Source organism: Kogia breviceps, chromosome 9 (assembly GCF_026419965.1).
Source record: "Kogia breviceps isolate mKogBre1 chromosome 9, mKogBre1 haplotype 1, whole genome shotgun sequence".
Classification (NCBI taxonomy): Eukaryota; Metazoa; Chordata; class Mammalia; order Artiodactyla; family Physeteridae; genus Kogia; species Kogia breviceps.
Genome location: NC_081318.1, coordinates 113,471,711 through 113,489,983, shown reverse-complemented (window position 1 = coordinate 113,489,983; position 18,273 = coordinate 113,471,711). Strand labels below are relative to the sequence as shown.

The window sequence follows — 18,273 nt, the reverse complement described above, 5'->3', positions numbered from 1 at the left end:
GCACAGGCGTCTGCCTTCCTGCTGGCTGTGGGATTAGCGGGGACAGCCCCACTCACGTTGGTGCTTGCAAGACGGACTTATTCTGATTCAGAACTGCTGACACTTCACATTTTGTAATCCTATGGTTTTTATATTACTCTTGCTAATTCGTTTTCTCCTAATAACCAACCCATTCACCAAGAAGAATCCCAGAGGTTCTTGCAACCTCGATTCTGGGAACTAAGCCAAACAACCACTGAAACCAAAGCAGAGTCTTGAACTGCCTTCTCTCTTGCATAGGCAGCCAAAGGGGCTCTTACCCCATGCTTCCCTTGAGCTCCTGCTCCATTCTCCTACCCCCCATGTCTGCTTCCGTTGAGGCACAGGAAGAAGCGTTAAGTCCCAAGCTATAGTTACTGACTTCAGCTTTGGCGCGCTGAGGAAGTCCAGTCTCCCGATAGTGGAACCAATTAGAAACACCCTTTGCCACACTGGTACCCTGAGCTGAACGTCAGAACTCCAGGGCTTGGAGTAGATGGATAGGAGGAGTGGGCCTCACGTGTGACAGCCATGGAGACCTCACTCCCTGATTCTCAGACGCTGTGCTAGAACTGGACACAAAAAACTGGGCTTGATACCCTTCCTTCCGATGGGGAGCACGGAGAAGCAGGCAAGCAAAAGGAGCTTAGATAAGGACCATGACAGGAACACATAAAGGCCCCTGACCCCCTTGGGTGGTAGAATGGAGGTGGGGCTGCCATCAGAGTCCGTCCTGAAGAAGTGCCAGACTAACCAAGAACAGGTGGAAGGAGGCCCCAGGCAGACAGAGCATGAATGAAGCCGCAGAGTCCAGAGTGTGTGGGTCCTGTGGGTGAGGGGTGGAAGGTCACAAAAGCCAGGACCAAGGGCACCTTGGCTCTCCTGTGGTTCTGACTTACTGGTACTTGTAAGGCTGCACTCTGATGTAATTTTGTTGAAGTTTTAGGAACTCGGGATAGGTGTGTAGCGAAAATCATTTTTTTATTACTGGCTCAGAAAGAGAGGATTTTTCTTTACTGTGCTAATTCACATCTGAGGAGCTGGGGAGAGCTACCAGGTCAAATTTACATTGGTACACATTTCTCAACACCAGCCCTGCTAGATAATGTGTTTCAGTAAATCTAAGATAACATTGATTAGAAGACATTACTTGATATAGCATTAAGAAAGAGAAACGGACGCAAATTAATTTTAAGATACCACTGATCGATCACAAGATGAATCCTGTTTGGCCTGTTAAAATGTCTGAGGTCAGGCTTCCCTGGTGGCGCAGTGGTTGAGAATCCGCCTGCGGATGCAGGGGATACAGGTTCGTGCCCTGGTCCGGGAAGATCCCACGTGCTGCGGAGCGGCTGGGCCGGTGAGCCATGGCCGCTGGGCCTGTGCGTCCGGAGCCTGTGGTCCGCAACGGGAGAGGCCACAGCGGCGAGAGGCCCGCGTACCGCAAAAAAAAAAAAAAAAATGTGTGAGGTCAATGTAGAAGGCACACAGCTTCCTTTGCACGAGCCTCCTGGGTGCACAGACTGGTGTAGGCACAGCTTCGGGTGCCTTACTTAGGTGCACAGGCCGGCTCCTCCAAAACCAGCTTTTGTGCACTCACCACAGAGCAGGTACTAGTAGTGGGGAGTCGGGCTTAGAGAAGTTGAATGACTCGCTCAAGGGCCGTGTAATTAGCAGGGAGCAAGACCGAGTTCAGAACCCGGCCTCGAGTTCCGTATGCTGAGGGAGCTACTTCCCACCTCCAGGGAGAGGGACAGGGGTCCTTGTGCCCAGTCTGAGACTCCCAGGCCCATTTACTCCAAGATCACTGACATGGTTCCTGCTTTCACCATAGTTCCTGACCCCCTTGGGAGCAGCCCAGCTACCCTTCTCTCTCTGAGAGGCTGTCACATCACTAAGCTGGGCTCCAAGGACACTGCTGTCCAGTAGCCCCATCGCAAGTTCTGTGACCTCTCAGACCCTAAGATGTCTTCAGGTCTGATGTAGGGGGGCCCTCTGGCTGTGGTGAACCCAGGAATGGCGAGGGTAGACTGATGCTTACTGTTCTGGGCTCCAGGGCACCAGCCAAGACCCGGGTATCGTGGAAATTTAATTACAAGGGTGGCACTGACTTCAGGGTCTGAAGGTGAACCCCTCTCGCAGGTCATGGAATTCCACATCAACCCCTAAAAACTGGTGATGGGAACACCATAACTGACTCTGGAAAAATCACCTGCTCCACGGCAACCCTCTCCTGTTCCTGCACCTGAGCGAGGCAATGGTCTGTGGACACTGCCCAGGCAGTTCCAGAATTCCTCGGTTGCTTGACCGTGAGTCCCCCAAGGCAGTCCTGCCTGGGGCTGCCCGAGGGCAACCTCTTGCTCAAGGTCTGTTACATTCAGTCTTCAGACTGGTCTGTTTTCAGCAGTTTAAATACACTGGGCAAATGTTTGATGTGATTTCGTAGTTTCTTAGGTCCTAGGGAATATATGGAATAACTTTCCTGATTACTAAGCAGTTACTAATCTATCTTGGATCCTGCATCCTTTTGCAAATCTGTTGAAAGCTATGAACTCTTCCTCCCCTCTCCCTTCCAAAAAAAAGCACACACCTAATTTTCAGGAACTGAGTGACTGAAGCTTATCTTTGGACAATGGACAGGCCCAAAGTAAAGAATCCTTAGGAGCCACTGAGGTAGGGAGCCACTAAAGCTGGCTTCCCTGATTCAGATTTCAGGAATAGCTTGAATCGATTTTTAAAGGAACTGGCTGATAGTCAACAATTGTGAGAGAGATTTCCAGTGCCTGAACTTGGGGCCCAGGAATATCCTGGGTGAAATTCCTACATTGCTAGAGAGGCAACTGGGTAGTTTTCATGGCTCTAGGGGGGAAAAGTAAGGAGAGGTATTGGTATTTCCAGGTGAACCAACATCTTAATATTTGTGTTATTTAATGATCCACGAAGAAATGAATTTGTAGTGCCTGGGGATTAGACACTCTTTTTGAGTTTCAGAAGTGAAAAGGTTTAAAGTGAATTTACCAGCAAAAGATGAGGTTTCCCGAGTTCCGGCACTTCTTCCAGCCTCCGTTTCACACATCAGAGCCAGGTTCCTGGAACACAGGGGCAACTTTCTGAACATTGGGGGAGCAGCAGCTAGAGCATCCTGGGGCCAGAGAAGGGGCTGAGAGCCTTGGAGCCCAAAAAACGGTTCCAGTCCAGAGGGCTCCCTTTCCAAGTCTGGGAGGAGGAGTTCAAGGAATAGAGAGAAGCTCCTGGTTACCACCCGGGGGCCTAATTTTCCTGGAATCACAAAACACAGAGGGGAGGAGGCCCTAGGGCCCAAGCAGAGATTCCCAGAACTAGTGACACAGCTGGGATTGGGGTCTGAGGCACAGAGAGGTGACCCTGGCCCTTGGTAAGGGCCAGCACAGACAAAGATTCCAGCTGGAGACTCACCAGAGGAGGAGCTCCACGTTCTGGCTCATGGTGTCAAGTGGGCCACGGATGATGCCAGGGAGGAGGCCTGGCCCTGGAGGCACGGAAGTGAGATGAAGGGCTGACACCCAGGGGCAAGGCTGGGGGTGCGCCTGGAAGCTGTGGAAGCGTGGGGAAGATGAATGGCTGGGAAGCAGAGGCGCAGAGCTGAGGGCACCGGCGTCCCCATCAGCTCCCCTCTGCCGATGCAGTCTGTGGGCCTGGCAAGCTGCTTAACTGCTCTAGGCCTCCTTGCCACGTCTCTAAAACGGGGTAAGGATGGAGCTATTTTGGAGCCCCTCTGAAGATACTTAGCTCGGTTTTCCAGTAACAGCCTGAAGAATGGATCTCTGCTTAAAGAGAGGGGACGTGGTGGCATTTTTAAAGACACCTCTCTCAGGTGTCCACTATTTCAGATGTTCTAGTGAGCAGCCCCCTCAGACAGACGCTGTGATCCCCTTGGAGGAAACAGGAAAATTAAGGCACTGAGCGGAAACTGCCCGTTACTATCATTTGTGCACTCACTAGTTTCATTCATTCAACACACGTTTATTAAGTGCCTGCAGTGCGCCAGGCCCTGGGGGTACAAAGTTGGGTCGTGTACAGCCCCTGCTCTCAAGGAGCTCACAAGTCTAGGGGAGAGGCAGACACGTGCACAGGTAAGTCACGCTGCGCGCGTTGAGTGTGGCAGCAGAGGCGTGAACGAAGCGCTGTGGGCGCGCCAGAGCCGACAGGAACTCCTCCTGAGGCAGGGCCGGCCAACACGCAGAGCCTCACGGAAGCCCTTGCCCGCGGCGGGCCCTTTCCTCAGTGGGCAGGACCAGGTCGCCGAGGCCGACGCTGAGGTTCTCCGGAGGGGAGGCCTACCTCGGCTTCCTCGGGGCAACGCCCCAACCCTGTCCTCGGTACCAGCTGCCCGGGCTGCAGTGCCCAGGAGCCACTCTCCGGTCCAGAGGCAGACCGCGGGGAGCAGCTGCGTGGGGGGCCCAAGCCACCGGGGGCCTCGAAGTCCAGAGACAGAGGACAAGTTACCGCTTGTGTCTACACCTCCCGCCCCGGGGTTCTTAGCTCCCGAGAGCATCTCTGAGCTGATCTGTGAGGTTCTGTCCTTTTCCGACACCGTTGTCTGGAGGCAACTCCAGACCTGAGCCCCGTCCGTCACCCTCCTCCCCTCTCAGGAGCCGGGCCCAGCTCCACGCGGACACCCTCGTCGGGACGGGCTGCTCGCGGCGGGCCTCTGGCAGCTGGACTCCGTTTCTTTCGAGGCTTCACAGCCGTCGTACCAGCTCAATGAGCTGCTGAATGTTTTTGTTTTGGTTGGACAGGCCGTTCCGGATGTTCTCCAGCAGGCATCTCTTCAGTTCGAAAATGGCCTCACTGTACCCCAAGCTCACAGCGGCCATGGGGGGCACTCCATGCCACAGGCCTGGGATGTGCCACACGTGCTGCTTCTCAGGGTCACAAAAGGCCAGGCCGGCCAGCGTCCGGGTCCCGCCACCCTGGTCCTCCATCTGCACCGTGGCTCTGCTCGCGTCCCGGGGCTCGGCCGGGAGCTGCTTCCTCTCTCTCAGCTTGGAGCCAGGGGCAGGCGCGTCCTGAAGGCTCTGGTACACAAACTGGTAGTTGGGCATGTGCCCTGTTTTTTCCAACCTCAGAAACGCATGCAGGATAGCCGGCGGAATGTCCCTCGTTTCGGCCAAACTGACCACGGTGACATTGCTCAGCCCCATAATCAAAGTGGCCAGGGAAGCCTCCTGTTCAAACCTCTCCCCTGCCTCGGTCAGGACGCCGCCGATCAAGCCCCCGGAGTCTATCACCAGGATGTGGTCGCAGCCCAGGTCCTGGCTGAAGCTCTCGGCCACCGTCAGGAGCTGCATGCAGGCGCCTCGGGGACCACGGCCCCTTCCCGTGGCAAAGCGCAGCCCAAACATGGTGTTGAGGAGGGTGGACTTGCCTGTGCCCGGCACGCCGAGCGCCGACAGGACGACCAAGCGCGACCTCCTCTCCAGGCGGACGTGCAGCTCCTTCAGGAGCCCCGTGACCCAGCGCAGCGGGGTGCTCAGGGTGTTCCCGTCGATCAGCTCCAGGGGGAGCCCCTTCAGCAGCAGCTCCAAGGCCAAGCCTGGGAAGTGGGCGAACCGCCGCTGGCCTGCCGGCAGCTTCCCGGCCTCCACGAGGCAGCTTTCCGCCTCGTAGAACTGCCCCATCTCCCGCAGGAAGTGCTCCACCCCCAGGGGCTCCGGCCAGAGGGGCTCGCCGCAGTCCACGGCCCCACAGTGCTTTGGTCTCAGGGTTAGCATCGTCTCCGGAGACGGTCTCGGCCTTGGCTGGGCCGCCCGGGCCAGTCCCCACTCCATCCACCTCAGGAAGTACTGCTTCTCGCCCAGAGAGGGGCTGCTGATGCCCGAGATGAACTCCTGGAGCCCCCAGGCAGGGTCGTGGCCGTTCTGCTGCATGCGAAGTTCCAGTAAGCGATGCCTCAGCTCAGCCCTGTACTTCTCAGGAGGGTCCCCAGCCCACTGGACCTGGCAGAGCTCCTTCTCCACCTGGGCCGCCTTTCTCCAAGGGTCCCCCTGCAGCCGCAGCTCGTCGCGGCGGTAGGCGTCCGAGTCCTCGATCTGCCTGGTGATCTGCTCCATCCGGTCCTTCGCCCGCTGACACTCCATGCAGTCCTCGTCCACCTTCAGCCCCAGCTTGCGGGCCGCGTGCGCCATGTCCTCCACGGACACCCTCCTGCAGGGGGAGCGGGCCACGTGCGCCACGATGGCGCGGACCCGGCGCACGAAGCCCGCGCTGTCTGTGCTGCTCACCTTCACCAGGACATGCGAGTGGTCCATCTTCAGCACGGGGATTAACCTGTTCAGAAACCTCAGGTTTGTGTTCCGTTTCCCGCGGTAGGGGCTCAGGATGAAGTAGTACTTCGTGGCCGACCCCTTCATGGAGTACAGCAGTTTGTATTCCTTCTTACTGATGTTGTCAGTCAAGATGAACACGGCCGAGGAGATTTCCGTCAAGAGCTTGAACTGCAGCCAGTGAGAGCCGATGTCACCTCGCAGGTTCAGAAAGGCCACGGGCTCTGGGAAGATGTCCAAGTCCTCCCTGCCACTGGGGAGAAACCAGGAGATCTCCACCAGCCCGTCTGCGATCTCCCGAGGGTTGGTGCCCAAGTTCAGATCCCGATGCCAGAAGCAGTCCCGCTGCCTGTGGCCAGGGCTGAGCACGGCGTTCAGGAGCTGGGACTTGGAGTTGCTGCTCACCTCCATGCGCACGAAGGCGAAGGCGGGCGCCCGGGACAGGACCACGCTGTCCTCTCTGAGGCTGCCCCCCGCCCTCGCGGGCTGCGACGCCCATGGCCGCACAGTCCCCCGCATGGCCCACAGCAGGAACGTGTGGGAGTGGTTTTCCGGGTCGGGCAAAACGAGTGGGAGTGCAAACTGGCAGAGAGACATTTTCAGCACGATTTCTTGCTGCAGGAAACTGTCTGAGGAAAGCAGAAGGGCACAGAGAAGGTCCAAGGGGTTCACAGGCGTATCGGGCGTCGGCAGCTCGGAGAAGGAATAGATGTCCGCAGAGATGTCGTCGGCCGTGTCCCAGTAGATGATCTCCTCTTCCACCTGGCTCTCCTTCTCCGCAGGCCTGGTGTCCGGGGGTACGTCCAGCACCATGGTGGTGTTCCTGGCCTCGGCGTTGAGGGCCTGCAGCTTCCTGAGGAAATTCCAGGGCAAGTCTTTGGGAGCCTGTGGAGCCCAGTTCTTCATGCTATCACTACTGATCTGCAAGGAGTCCTGGAGGCTGAGCTTCTGTGCCTGGTATGTCTCTAGCCCCAAGAGGGACAGCATTTCTTGTAGTCTGCTCCTCTCCACTGTGGAGAGAAATGAAGATATCAGCGCTTACCCTGCGTGTCAGGGACCCAGGTTAGAGGTGGGGAGGGAAGAGCCCAGCCTGGCGTGTAGGGGATGGCCTCCTTCAGGGTAAAATGCAGGCACCCCTAGGCCACCTGAGACCAAGACAGAAGTAACATCACCCACCCCAGATCCAAGTGTGGTCGGAAACATGTGACATGAGCGAGGGAAGAGAAAAGGACGTCTGGGGGCAACTGTTAAGCATTGGGAGGATCGATGTAAGAAAATGTCCGGTTTCTCTTGAAACCTCTGAGATTTAGCAACACCAAGCCCAAATTTAATTGGCTAGAGTGAGCAGCTATGCACCCTAGATGTGGAACACAGGCCCCATTCTCTGGCCACGCCTCCACTCCCTCCAAGATACTCCTGTGCTTCTGGCCCAGCAGTGGATGCCCTAACCCTGTCACCAGGAATTCCCCCACAGGGGACACAAGCACTGATTCACTTTGGTTTTCTGGTTAATGTTCTTTGCTCTTTACAGACAAGTTGGAAAATGTGTAAAGGAAACAGGGAGTTACTACTGGGTACAGAGTAACAGAAATCACAGATAAATAACATTTTGCAAAACTGAAGCCAATAATATGGTTTTAAATTTTCACTGATAAAAATATTTGGTAGAGATCATCATCAGTCTGTACTTATTTGTTCAGATTTTCAACCATAACATCCAATACAGTATGAATTCTTACAAGCACTAGATGCTGAGAACAGTAAGGCCACCTGCAAACGTTTCATCCACTGACCCCGTTCTTGGCCACGGCATCTTAACAATTTTCATTGCATATAATTTCCTGCATATAATTAGTAAACTTTAAATGGTAAGTATATTAACAAAATAAATCAATACAAATCCTGCTGAGCTCCAGGATTCTCTCCATTCTTTTCTCAAAAGAGGAAGCTACTATGCCTGTGATGCTACCTTAAAAGTGGATATAAACCACAGGAGGAAGCGCAGGTAATCAGCCCTCTTCTTGTTTCCCAGGAAGTCATATGATGGGCTCAGGACCATGCCTGGTGGACAGCAGGACTCAAAGCCCTGGAAAAGAGGTGTCTCATTCCCCTGTCGGGGTCCACTTGCTGCCTAATGTCTCTCTTCAGAAACTCCACCCTCCACAGGGGCTGAGAAGAGAGTTCTACGGGCTGCGCCACCACCCCAGAGAGTACAGGAGCTGACAAACTTGTTGCAGAAACAAAAGAACTCTATGGGGAGAGAGACTGTAGTAGAAATCCATCATATAAGTAAGTCAGGTTTCTGAGTGTTGCCTGAATGAAACCAGTGACACTGTTTTTCTTATGCAGACAGAGAACAACTGTTCTTAAGTAGCACGGTAGCTGAGTGCGACAGGGAAAAGCCAGAGCAAACAAACCTATTAATATATGCACTCATGCCCAGTCCGGGACCCTTGGCAGATCTATTATTGAAACCACTGGATCAGACGAATGATTCCCAAACTTGGATGTGCTTTAGAATCACTTTGGGAACTTGTTAAAAATAAGATTGGGCTTTACTTCCAAAGATGCAAGCTCTCTGTGTTAACCCTGTATGGTAACAGGTCCCCGGGGAGTTGTCTCTCTGGCAATATTATTTATGGCACATAAAGGGTTAATGGACTAGCAGTGATTTTGATGCAGTCAGGGGTTGGAACTACCAGCCCAGATGATGTCTTCCTTCAATAGAACAGGCAACGAGAGCAGAGAGAAGAAACATACCTGTTGGAAAGTCACTGTCCTGAGCCTCGTTCGGACCATCTAAAAAAAGCAAAGGAAAATGAAGTGTCAATCAAATCAGGTGGCTTGAATTGACACAAATTAATTTAACCTAAACCCAGAACCCTCTCTCTTCCTTACTAAGATAGCAACTTCTCCCAATTGTTCAAAATCTAAACTCCCAGTTATTGTTCACTTTGCCCTCTTTCCCCAATCCAATCTGTTGCCAGGTCCTGTAGTTTCTCCCTCCATAATGAAACTCACCATCATCTCCTTCCATTTCTCTCCATTCCAAATCTGGAAGAAAAAAACATACACACACACAGTTAGTTTCATCAGCAAGTTAGGACCCTTCTACCAAAAAGTTCAAGTGAAGATATTGTAGCTAATGTTTATTTTGAGTACTATTATTAGCTTTGGTTTTTCCTACGTAAATTTCATTTGTTTACAACCCCCAATATGACACAAAGTTGTAATAGCTACACACAAAATAATGATTTGCTCTACGATATACTCCTTGTAAAATTTACTAAATTTTGTGAAAATAAAATATAAATAACTTCATGAAACATACATAGATTAATCTTTGATTTTAGAAACTATTTTTTTTAAAGTTGATATAAATCCTTTGGTTTAATTTCAAGATTACCTCCTACAAACTTTATTTTTATTCTAGCATAAGGAGTTCCTGTTATCACTTAAAATGAGGCACATGTATGGGGGGAGGGCATAGAGTGGGGAATAGCTATAACTTACAAGTAGACGTACTTGTTCAGAGTCTCTAACAGCATATAATGTATTCATCAACACTAAGTACTTTTAATTTCTGAATTATTTAATTTAGTGCTATTCAGATCTTTACATCGACAAAAAAGATCATAAAACTCTAGATGTGCTAGCAAAAGGGGAATGATGGGAGCAAGACTTCTCTGTATGTATTTTTATTGTTTCAACTTTTGATCCAAGTAAAAGTATCACCCATTTCAAAATTAAAATTGTATTTTTAAAAGCTTATGAATCAGGAAAAAAATTCTGACAGTTTCAGATTTATTCTCATGATTTCCATATAATCAGATAGATAAACAATTCAGTCTTCTTTGATGATATCTCTGGGAGATACACATGAAGATCTGGAAAGAGAAAAACAAGAGGAAAGGAAGGGGGCTTTGGAGAACGTGAGCATATGAACATACTAGAGAAGACACAGATGATTCATGCAGATTGAACTGCAGTGCTGAGCAGCCAAAAGATTATTTTATTCACAGTGGACAAGAGACATCAGAAGAAGGCTTCCCTAGTGGCGCAGTGGTTGAGAGTCCGCCTAAGGATGCAGGGGACGTGGGTTCGTGCCCCGGTCCGGGAAGATCCCACATGCCGCGGAGCGGCTGGGCCTGTGAGCCATGGCCACTGGGCCTGTGTGTCCGGAGCCTGTGCTCCGCAGCGGGAGAGGCCACAGCGGTGAGAGGCCCATGTACCACACACACACAAAAAAAAGACATCAGAAGAATTTTTCCAAGGAGCCTAAAATGCCATCTGAGGAGGTACAATGGTTAAAGACGAGAACGGGACACCTAGAGAAGCCCGAGATGGGGTCAAGGTGGCTCTGAGAGAGTAGTTTTGAGCTGGAAGCAAGGAATAAACTTCAGACCCAGAGAAGACAGGGCCTTGCTTTGCTAGTTAACAGGAGATAGTTCTGATTTGGAACAGAGAGGTAGTAGGTGGATAAGGTCAAGGATGCACAAAGTGGCTGAAGGTCTCACTGTCAGACTAAGGAAATCGCTGACGAGGGGTGGGAGAGCTTCTGAGTAGAGAACACTGGAAGCCAAGATAACCACTGGTCACCAGCAGACTACAGAAGAGGCAGAAGAGGAGGCACAGGGCTTCAGCCAAGGACACAAGTCAGCAGCCAACACAGGAGGCCAGCAAGGGCTTGGTACTGTGGGCCAAGGTCTCCGCTATATTTTCTGTTGGACAAGAACTGGTCAGGGTGGGACAGGTTTGGGTTCCAACCCAGTGGGGGTGTTGGGCTCAAATGGAACACAAGGGGCAGAATGTGGACAGGACCTACCACTGAAATGAACTCTAAGTGGGGCAATTAAAACCATCTCAGCCATCAAATTGAATGACTGTTTTTTTCAATTATTAAAGTAGCCAGTACTCACACTGTTAGTTTTTCACCACATTTTGGAATGTTTGTTATTGGGCAAGTAAGCAGACATTTAAGACACTATTTGACACCTTGGGGCTGTTAGTGTTAAAAATGAGCTATGGACACCGACATGCAAAAGAATGAAGTTGAACTCCTACCTCACACCATAGATAAAAATTTACTCAAAATGTATCAGTGACCTAAATATGAGCTAAAACCATAAAACTCGTAGAGGAAGACATGAGGGTAAATCTTCATAACCTTGAATTTGGCAATGGATTCTTAGGTATGACACCAAAAGCACAGGCCACAAACTGGACTTCATCAAAATAAAAATCTGTATGCATCAAAGAACATTATCAAGAAAGTGAAAGACAGCCTACAGAATGGAGAAAATAGGTGCAAATCATATGTGATTGGGTCTAGTATCTAGAAAACATAAACAACTTCAACTTCATAACAAAAAAGACCAAAAAAACTCAATTAAAAAAATGGGCAAAGAACTTGAATAGACATTTCTCCCAAAAGATATACAAACGGCCAATAAGCACATAAAATGATGCTCAACATCACTAGTCACTAGGGAAATCAAATCAAATCCACAGTGAGATACCACTGCACACCTGCTAGGATGGTGATTTTTAAAAAAGGATGGAAAATAACAAGTATTGACAGGATGGGGAAAAACTGGAACCCTTGTACCTTTCTGGTGGGACTGTAAGTGGTGCAGCTGCTGGGGAAACAGTTTGGCTGTTCCTCAAAAAGTTAAACACAGACTTACCATTTGACTGAGTAATTCCACTCGGAGGTGTATACCCAGAAGAACTGAAAACAGAGACTCAAACAAGTACAGGTACATGCATGTCCACAGCATCACTGTTCACAGTAGCCAAAATGTGGAAACAACCCAGATGTCTGTCAACAGATGAATGGATAAACAAAGTGTGGTCTATCCATGCAATAGAATATTCTTCAACCTTAAAAAGGAACAACAAGGATGAACCCCAAAACACTATGCTGGGTGAAAGAAACTACACAAAAAAAGGGCACTTATTGTACGACTCCATTTATAGGAATATACAGAATAGATAAACAAAGGCTTAACATAGATTGGTGGTTCCTATAGGGACTGGGAGGAAGGAGGGATGGGAGAAACTGCTTGATGGATACACAGTTTTACGTTCAAGTGATGGAAATGTTTTGGAAATGAATAGATAAGTGGTGATTTCACAACTTTGTGAATGTACTAAATGTCATAGAATTATTCTCTGTAAATGCTTTTTTTCCCAATATATTTCCTTTTTAAAAATTGTGTTAAAATACACATAATATAAAATTTACTATCTTAAACATTTTAAGTGTACAGGTCAGTGGCATTAAATATATTCACATTGTTGCACAGCCATCACCACCATCCAGCTCCATAACTCTATTCATCTTGTACATATGAAATTCTATACCTATTAAACAATAACTCGTCAATCGCCCCTCTCCTCAGCCCCTGGCAACCACCATTATATTATACTTTCTGACTTTATGATTTTGACTACTTAATTCACATAAGTGGACGCATACATTATTTATCTTTTTGTGACTGGCTTATTTCACTTAGCATAATGTTCTCAAGGTTCATCCATGCTGTAGCATACTGTAGAATTTCCTTCCTTTTTTTTTTTTTTTTTTTTGTGGTACGCGGGCCTCTCACTGTTGTGGCCTCTCACGTTGCGGAGCACAGGCTCTGGACGCGCAGGCTGAGTGGCCATGGCTCACGGGCCCAGCCGTTCCGCGGCATGTGGGATCTTCCCGGACCGGGGCACGAACCCGTGTCCCCTGCATCAGCAGGCAGATTCTCAACCACTGCGCCACCAGGGAAGCCCTTCCTTCCTTTTAAAGTCTGAATAATATTCCGTTGTATGTATATACCACATTGTGGTAATCTATTCATTCACTGATGGACACTTAAGTTGCTTCCATGTTTGAGTTATTGTGATTAATGATGCTGTGAACCTGGGTATACAAATATCTCTTTGAGACATTGCTTTTGATTTGGGGGGATATATACTCAGATGTGGAATTGCTGGATCATATGGTAGCTCTATTTTTAATTTTTTGAGGAGCCTCCATACTGTTTTCCACAGTGGTTTCACCATTTTACATTTCCACCAACAGTGCACAAGGGTTCCAATTTCTCCACATCTTTGCCAACCCATGTTCTTTTCTGTTATTTTTATAGTAGCCATCCTAATGGGTGTGAGGTGGTATCTCATTGTAGTTTTGATTTGCATTTCCCTAATAATTAGTGATGTAGAACATCTTTTAGAGTGCTTATTGTCCATTTGTATATCTTCTTTGGAGAAATGTCTATTCAAGGACTTTGCCCATGTTTGAATCAGGTTTTTTTTATTGTTAAGTTTTAGGAGTTCTCCATATATTCTGATATTAATCCCGTATCAGATATATGATTGCAAATATTTTCTCCCACTCTGTGGGCTGCTTATACTCTGTGGATAGTGTCTTTTTGATGCACAATTTAAAAAAATTTCCATGAAGTCCAATTTGTATATTTTTTCTCTTGTTGCAGGAGCCTTTGTGTTACATCCAAGAAATTGTAGCCATATCCAAATTCATGAAGCTTCTGTCCAACGTTTTCTTCTAAGACCGAGTTTTCAGTCTTACATTTAGGACTACATTCATCCATTATGAGTTAATTTTTGTATACAGTTTTAGGTAAGAGTCCAACTTCATCTTTTGCAAGAGAATACCCAAGTTTTCCAGGACTATTTGTTGAAAAGACTGTCCTTTATCCATTGAATGGCCTTGGCACCCTTGTCAAACATCATTTGACTGTTATATGCAAAGGTTTATTTGTGAGCTTCCTATTCTGTTCCATTGGTCTGTATATCTGTCTTTATGCCAATATCACATTGTTTTGATTACTGTAGCTCTGTAGTAGGTTTTGAAATCAGAAATTGTGAGCCTCTAGTTTGTTGTTCTTCAAGATTGTTTTGGCTATTCACTGTCCCTTGAGATTCCATATGAATATTAGAATGAATTTTATATTTTTGCAAAAACTGTCATTGGGTATTTGATAGGAATTGCACTGAATCTGTAGATTGCTTTGGGTAATATTGACATTTTAACAATGTTAAGTCTTCTGGGGGGAAAGGCAAGATAGGGGTAGGGGATTAAGAGGTACAAACTACTACATATAAAATAAATAAGCTACAAGGATATATTGTACAGCACAGGGAACATAGCCAATATTTTAAAATACCTATAAATGGAGTATATAACTTTTAAAAATTGTGAATCACTGTTGTACACCTGAAGTTTATATAATATTGTAAATCAACTATACCTCAAGAAAACAAACAAACAATATTTAGTCTTCCAGTCCATGAACTTGGTAACTCTTTTCACATATTTATATATTTTCACATATTTATATCTTCTTTAATTCCTTTGAAAAATGTTTTTTAATTTTATTGTACAAGTCTTTCACCTCCTTGTTTAAGCTAATTCCTAAGTATTTTATTCTTTTTGACACTATTGTAAATGGAATTGTTTTTGTAATTTCCTTTTCAGGTTCTTCATTTTAGTATTAAAATGCAATTGATTTTTTGGTGTTGGATTTGTATCCTGCTGCTTTGCTAAATTCATTTATTAGTTCTAATAACTTTTTTGTGTGGATCTTCAGGATTTTCTATGTCTAAGGTCATATCATCTGCAAAGATAATTTTACTTCTTCCTTTCCAATTTGGATGCCTTTTATTTCTTCTTCTTGCCTAACTGCTCTGGCTAGAACTTCCAGTACTAGATAGAATAGAAGTGGTAAAAGCGGGCATCGTTCCCTTGTTCCTGATCTTAAAGGAAAAGCTTTCTGTTTTCACCATTAATGTTTATTGTGGGTTGTTCATATGTGTCTTTTATTATGTGAAAGTAGTTTCCGTCTCTTCCTACTTTGTTGAGTGTTTTTTTTTGTTTTGTTTTGTTTTGTTTTGTTTTTTTGTGGTACGCGGGCCTCTCACTGCTGTGGCCTCTCCTGTTGCAGAGCACAGGCTCCGGACGCACAGGCTCAGCGGCCACGACTCACGGGCCCAGCTGCTCCGTGGCACGTGGGATCTTCCCGGACCGGGGCACGAACCCGCGTCCCCCGCATCGGCAGGCGGACTCTCAACCACTGTGCCACCAGGGAAGCCCCTCCCTCATTTTTGAAGGACAGTTTTGCTGGATACATGAATCTTGGTTGACAGGTTTTTTTTTTTTAAAGCACTTTGAATATATCTGCCTACTATCTTCTGGCCTCCAAAATTTCTAATGAGAAGTGCATATAATCTCTTTGAGGATCACTTGTGTGTAATGATTTGCTTCTCACTTGCTGCTTTCAAGATATCTTCTTTTTCTTTTTCTTTTAAAAATTTAATGATAATGTGTCTTGGTGTAGATCTCTTTGAATTCATCTTACTTGGAGTTCATTGAGCTTCTTGAATGATTACATGTATGTCTTTCTTTAGATTCAGGAAGTTTTCAGCCATTATTTCTTCAAATATTCTCTCTGCCTCTTTCTTTGCTCCTTCTGGGACTCCCACATGAGTATCTTGGTCCTTTTGATGATGTCCAGTAGGCTCTATGTGCTTTTCTTCAATCTTTTCTCTTTCTGTTCCTCAGCCTTGATCATTTACATTGTCCTATCTTCAAGTTCACTGATTCATTCTTCTGCCTGCCAAGTCTGCCTTTGAATCCTGCTAGTGAATTTTTCATTTCAGTTATTGTACTCTTCAGCTCCGGAATTTTGTTTTGGTTTACTTTTAAGTTTTCTATCTCTTTATTGATATTCCCATTTTGTTCACTGACCGTTCTCCTGACTTTCTCCATATCTTCCTTTAGTTCTTTCAGCATCTTTAGGATTGTTGTTTTAAAGCCTTTTTCTAATATATCTGCCATAGTCTTTTCAGGGACAGATTTTGTTGATAGATTTTTTTCCTTTGAATAGGCCACACTTTCCTGTTTGTTTGTATGCTATATGATGTTTTTGTTGAACACCTCTGAATGTAATAATGTGGTAACTCTGGAAATCAGATTCTTCCGCCTTACCCAGGGTTTGCTATTGTTATTTTTTGTTTGTTTTTTGGTTTTGATTGTTGTTGGCTGTCTCTGTGCTAAGGATCAGCCTAAGGTGTAAACTTAAGGTCTTCTCTGGTCTTTTCTGAGCATTTTCCTGGGAATGCACAATCACTTTCTAATTTTCCCCATATATGCAGTTGTTTCTTGGGGGTGTTTTTTTTTTTTAGTTATTTATTTTTATTTTTGGCTGTGTTGTGTCTTCGTTGCTGTGTGTGGGCTTTCTCTAGTTGTGGCGAGCAGGGGCTACTCTTCATTGCGGTGAGCGGGCTTCTCATTGCAGTGGCTTCTCTTGTTGTGGAGTGAAGGCTCTAGGAGTGTGGGCTTCAGTAGCTGTGGCACGCAGGCTCAGTAGTTGTGGCTCGCGGGCTCTAGAGCGCAGGCTCAATAGTTGTGGCGCACGGGCTTAGTTGCTCCACGGCATGTGGGATCTTCCCAGACCAGGGATCGAACCCATGTCCCCTGCATTGGCAGGCGGATTCTTAACCACTGCACCACTAGGGAAGCCCCTATGCAGTTGTTTTTGAATGTTCTAGTCTTTAATGTGTGGCTTACAAAAGAGGAATAAGCAAAAAATGATGCAGAGAAGGTGTTGGCCTTTTAATTCCCCTGTAAGTCACTTCAGCTGGAGGGGGAGGGGCTTGCAACAACGTTTGGAGGTGTGACAATTGCTTCCCCCCTCTTTGTCTTCACTTCTGTGATCAGAAGCAGCAATCAGCAATTAGAGCATAGATACTTGATATTTGGAGGGCAGGGGATTTTTGCCCACCCTCATTCCCACAAGCTGTGTCAGGTTGCTCTAAGGTCATGTGCATAGCTGCCTGGCACTTGGCTGGGAGTGGGAGATGGGTAGCTGCTACTGTGTTAGGAGCTGAAACTGACCAAAATTAACTGCAATTTACCCTCTAATTCTTCCCCTGGAAGTTGCAAGCCTTCAACAGACTCTATAGAGTTCCAGAATAATTACATCAGACAGATTCTGCCAGCACAACTGTTGTCCAGGTGGGGAGAGGGATTCCTGGTGCTTCTTGCTGTGCCATCTTCCAGAATTCTCTTTAATGATTTAAAATAAATTTTTTTAAAGAATGAGTTGTGGGGCTTCCCTGGTGGTGCAGTGGTTGAGAATCTGCCTGCCAGTGCAGGGGACACAGGTTCGATCCCTGGTCTGGGAAGATCCCACATGCCACAGAGCAACTAAGGCCATGCGCCACAGCTACTGAGCCTGCACTCTAGAGCCCGCGAGCCACAGCTACTACTGAAGCCCGCGTGCGCCTAGAGCCCGTGCTCCCCAACAAGGGAAACCACTGCAATGAGAAGCCCGTGAACTACAACGAAGAGTAGCCCCCACTCACCACAACCAGAGAAAAGCCCACGCGCAGCAATGAAGACCCAACGCAGCCAGAAACAATAAATAAATAAAATAAAATAATAAAATAAATGAATTTATTTTAAAAAAGAATGGGTTGTGAAGTAATCAGAGTCCTCAGACTTGACATAAGGCACATACATTCTATAGGATGATTATATAAAGCACAAGCCAGGCAAAACTAACCCTACATCTATGCTTTCGGAAGTCTGGAGAGTGGTGACCCCTGGCAGGGGCAGGGTGGGAAGTGATCAGAAGTGGACTCTGCTTAGGTGATGTTTTCGTTTGGCTGCTTCTCCTGGACGCTGGCTTACATAGGCCAGTTCATGTTTGTGACACTGTATCAAGCGATGCGCTTACAATATGGGCACTTCTCCATATGTATATTGTACTTCAGTACAACTTTTTTTTAATCTTATAGGTTGAAGAGCTTACTTTAAGTCTTAAAAATAAAATATGTACTGAAGAGGAATTCACATACCTCAGGAAGAATTTTAAAAATAATTACACAAGGCTTATTCACTGGAGAGACACACAAAGATAGAATTTGGGGGAAG

The 18,273-nt window shown here is 47.2% G+C and overlaps 1 protein-coding gene across 2 annotated transcripts in view; it reads right to left on the bottom strand.

Annotated features, from left to right (window-relative positions):
• Positions 1-3,999: 3,999 nt before the first annotated feature.
• URGCP (upregulator of cell proliferation) overlaps positions 4,000-18,273 on the bottom strand; it is a 31,111-nt gene continuing 16,837 nt past the window's right edge. For both annotated transcript variants that reach the window (XM_059073556.2, XM_067043004.1), the window contains exons 3-5: positions 9,345-9,377; positions 9,084-9,122; positions 4,000-7,333 (exon numbers count right to left, since the gene is read on the bottom strand). In XM_059073556.2, the coding sequence (XP_058929539.1) occupies positions 4,740-7,333; positions 9,084-9,122; positions 9,345-9,377 (2,666 nt within the window). In that variant the 3' untranslated portion in view covers positions 4,000-4,739. The remainder of the gene's footprint in view (positions 7,334-9,083; positions 9,123-9,344; positions 9,378-18,273) is intronic.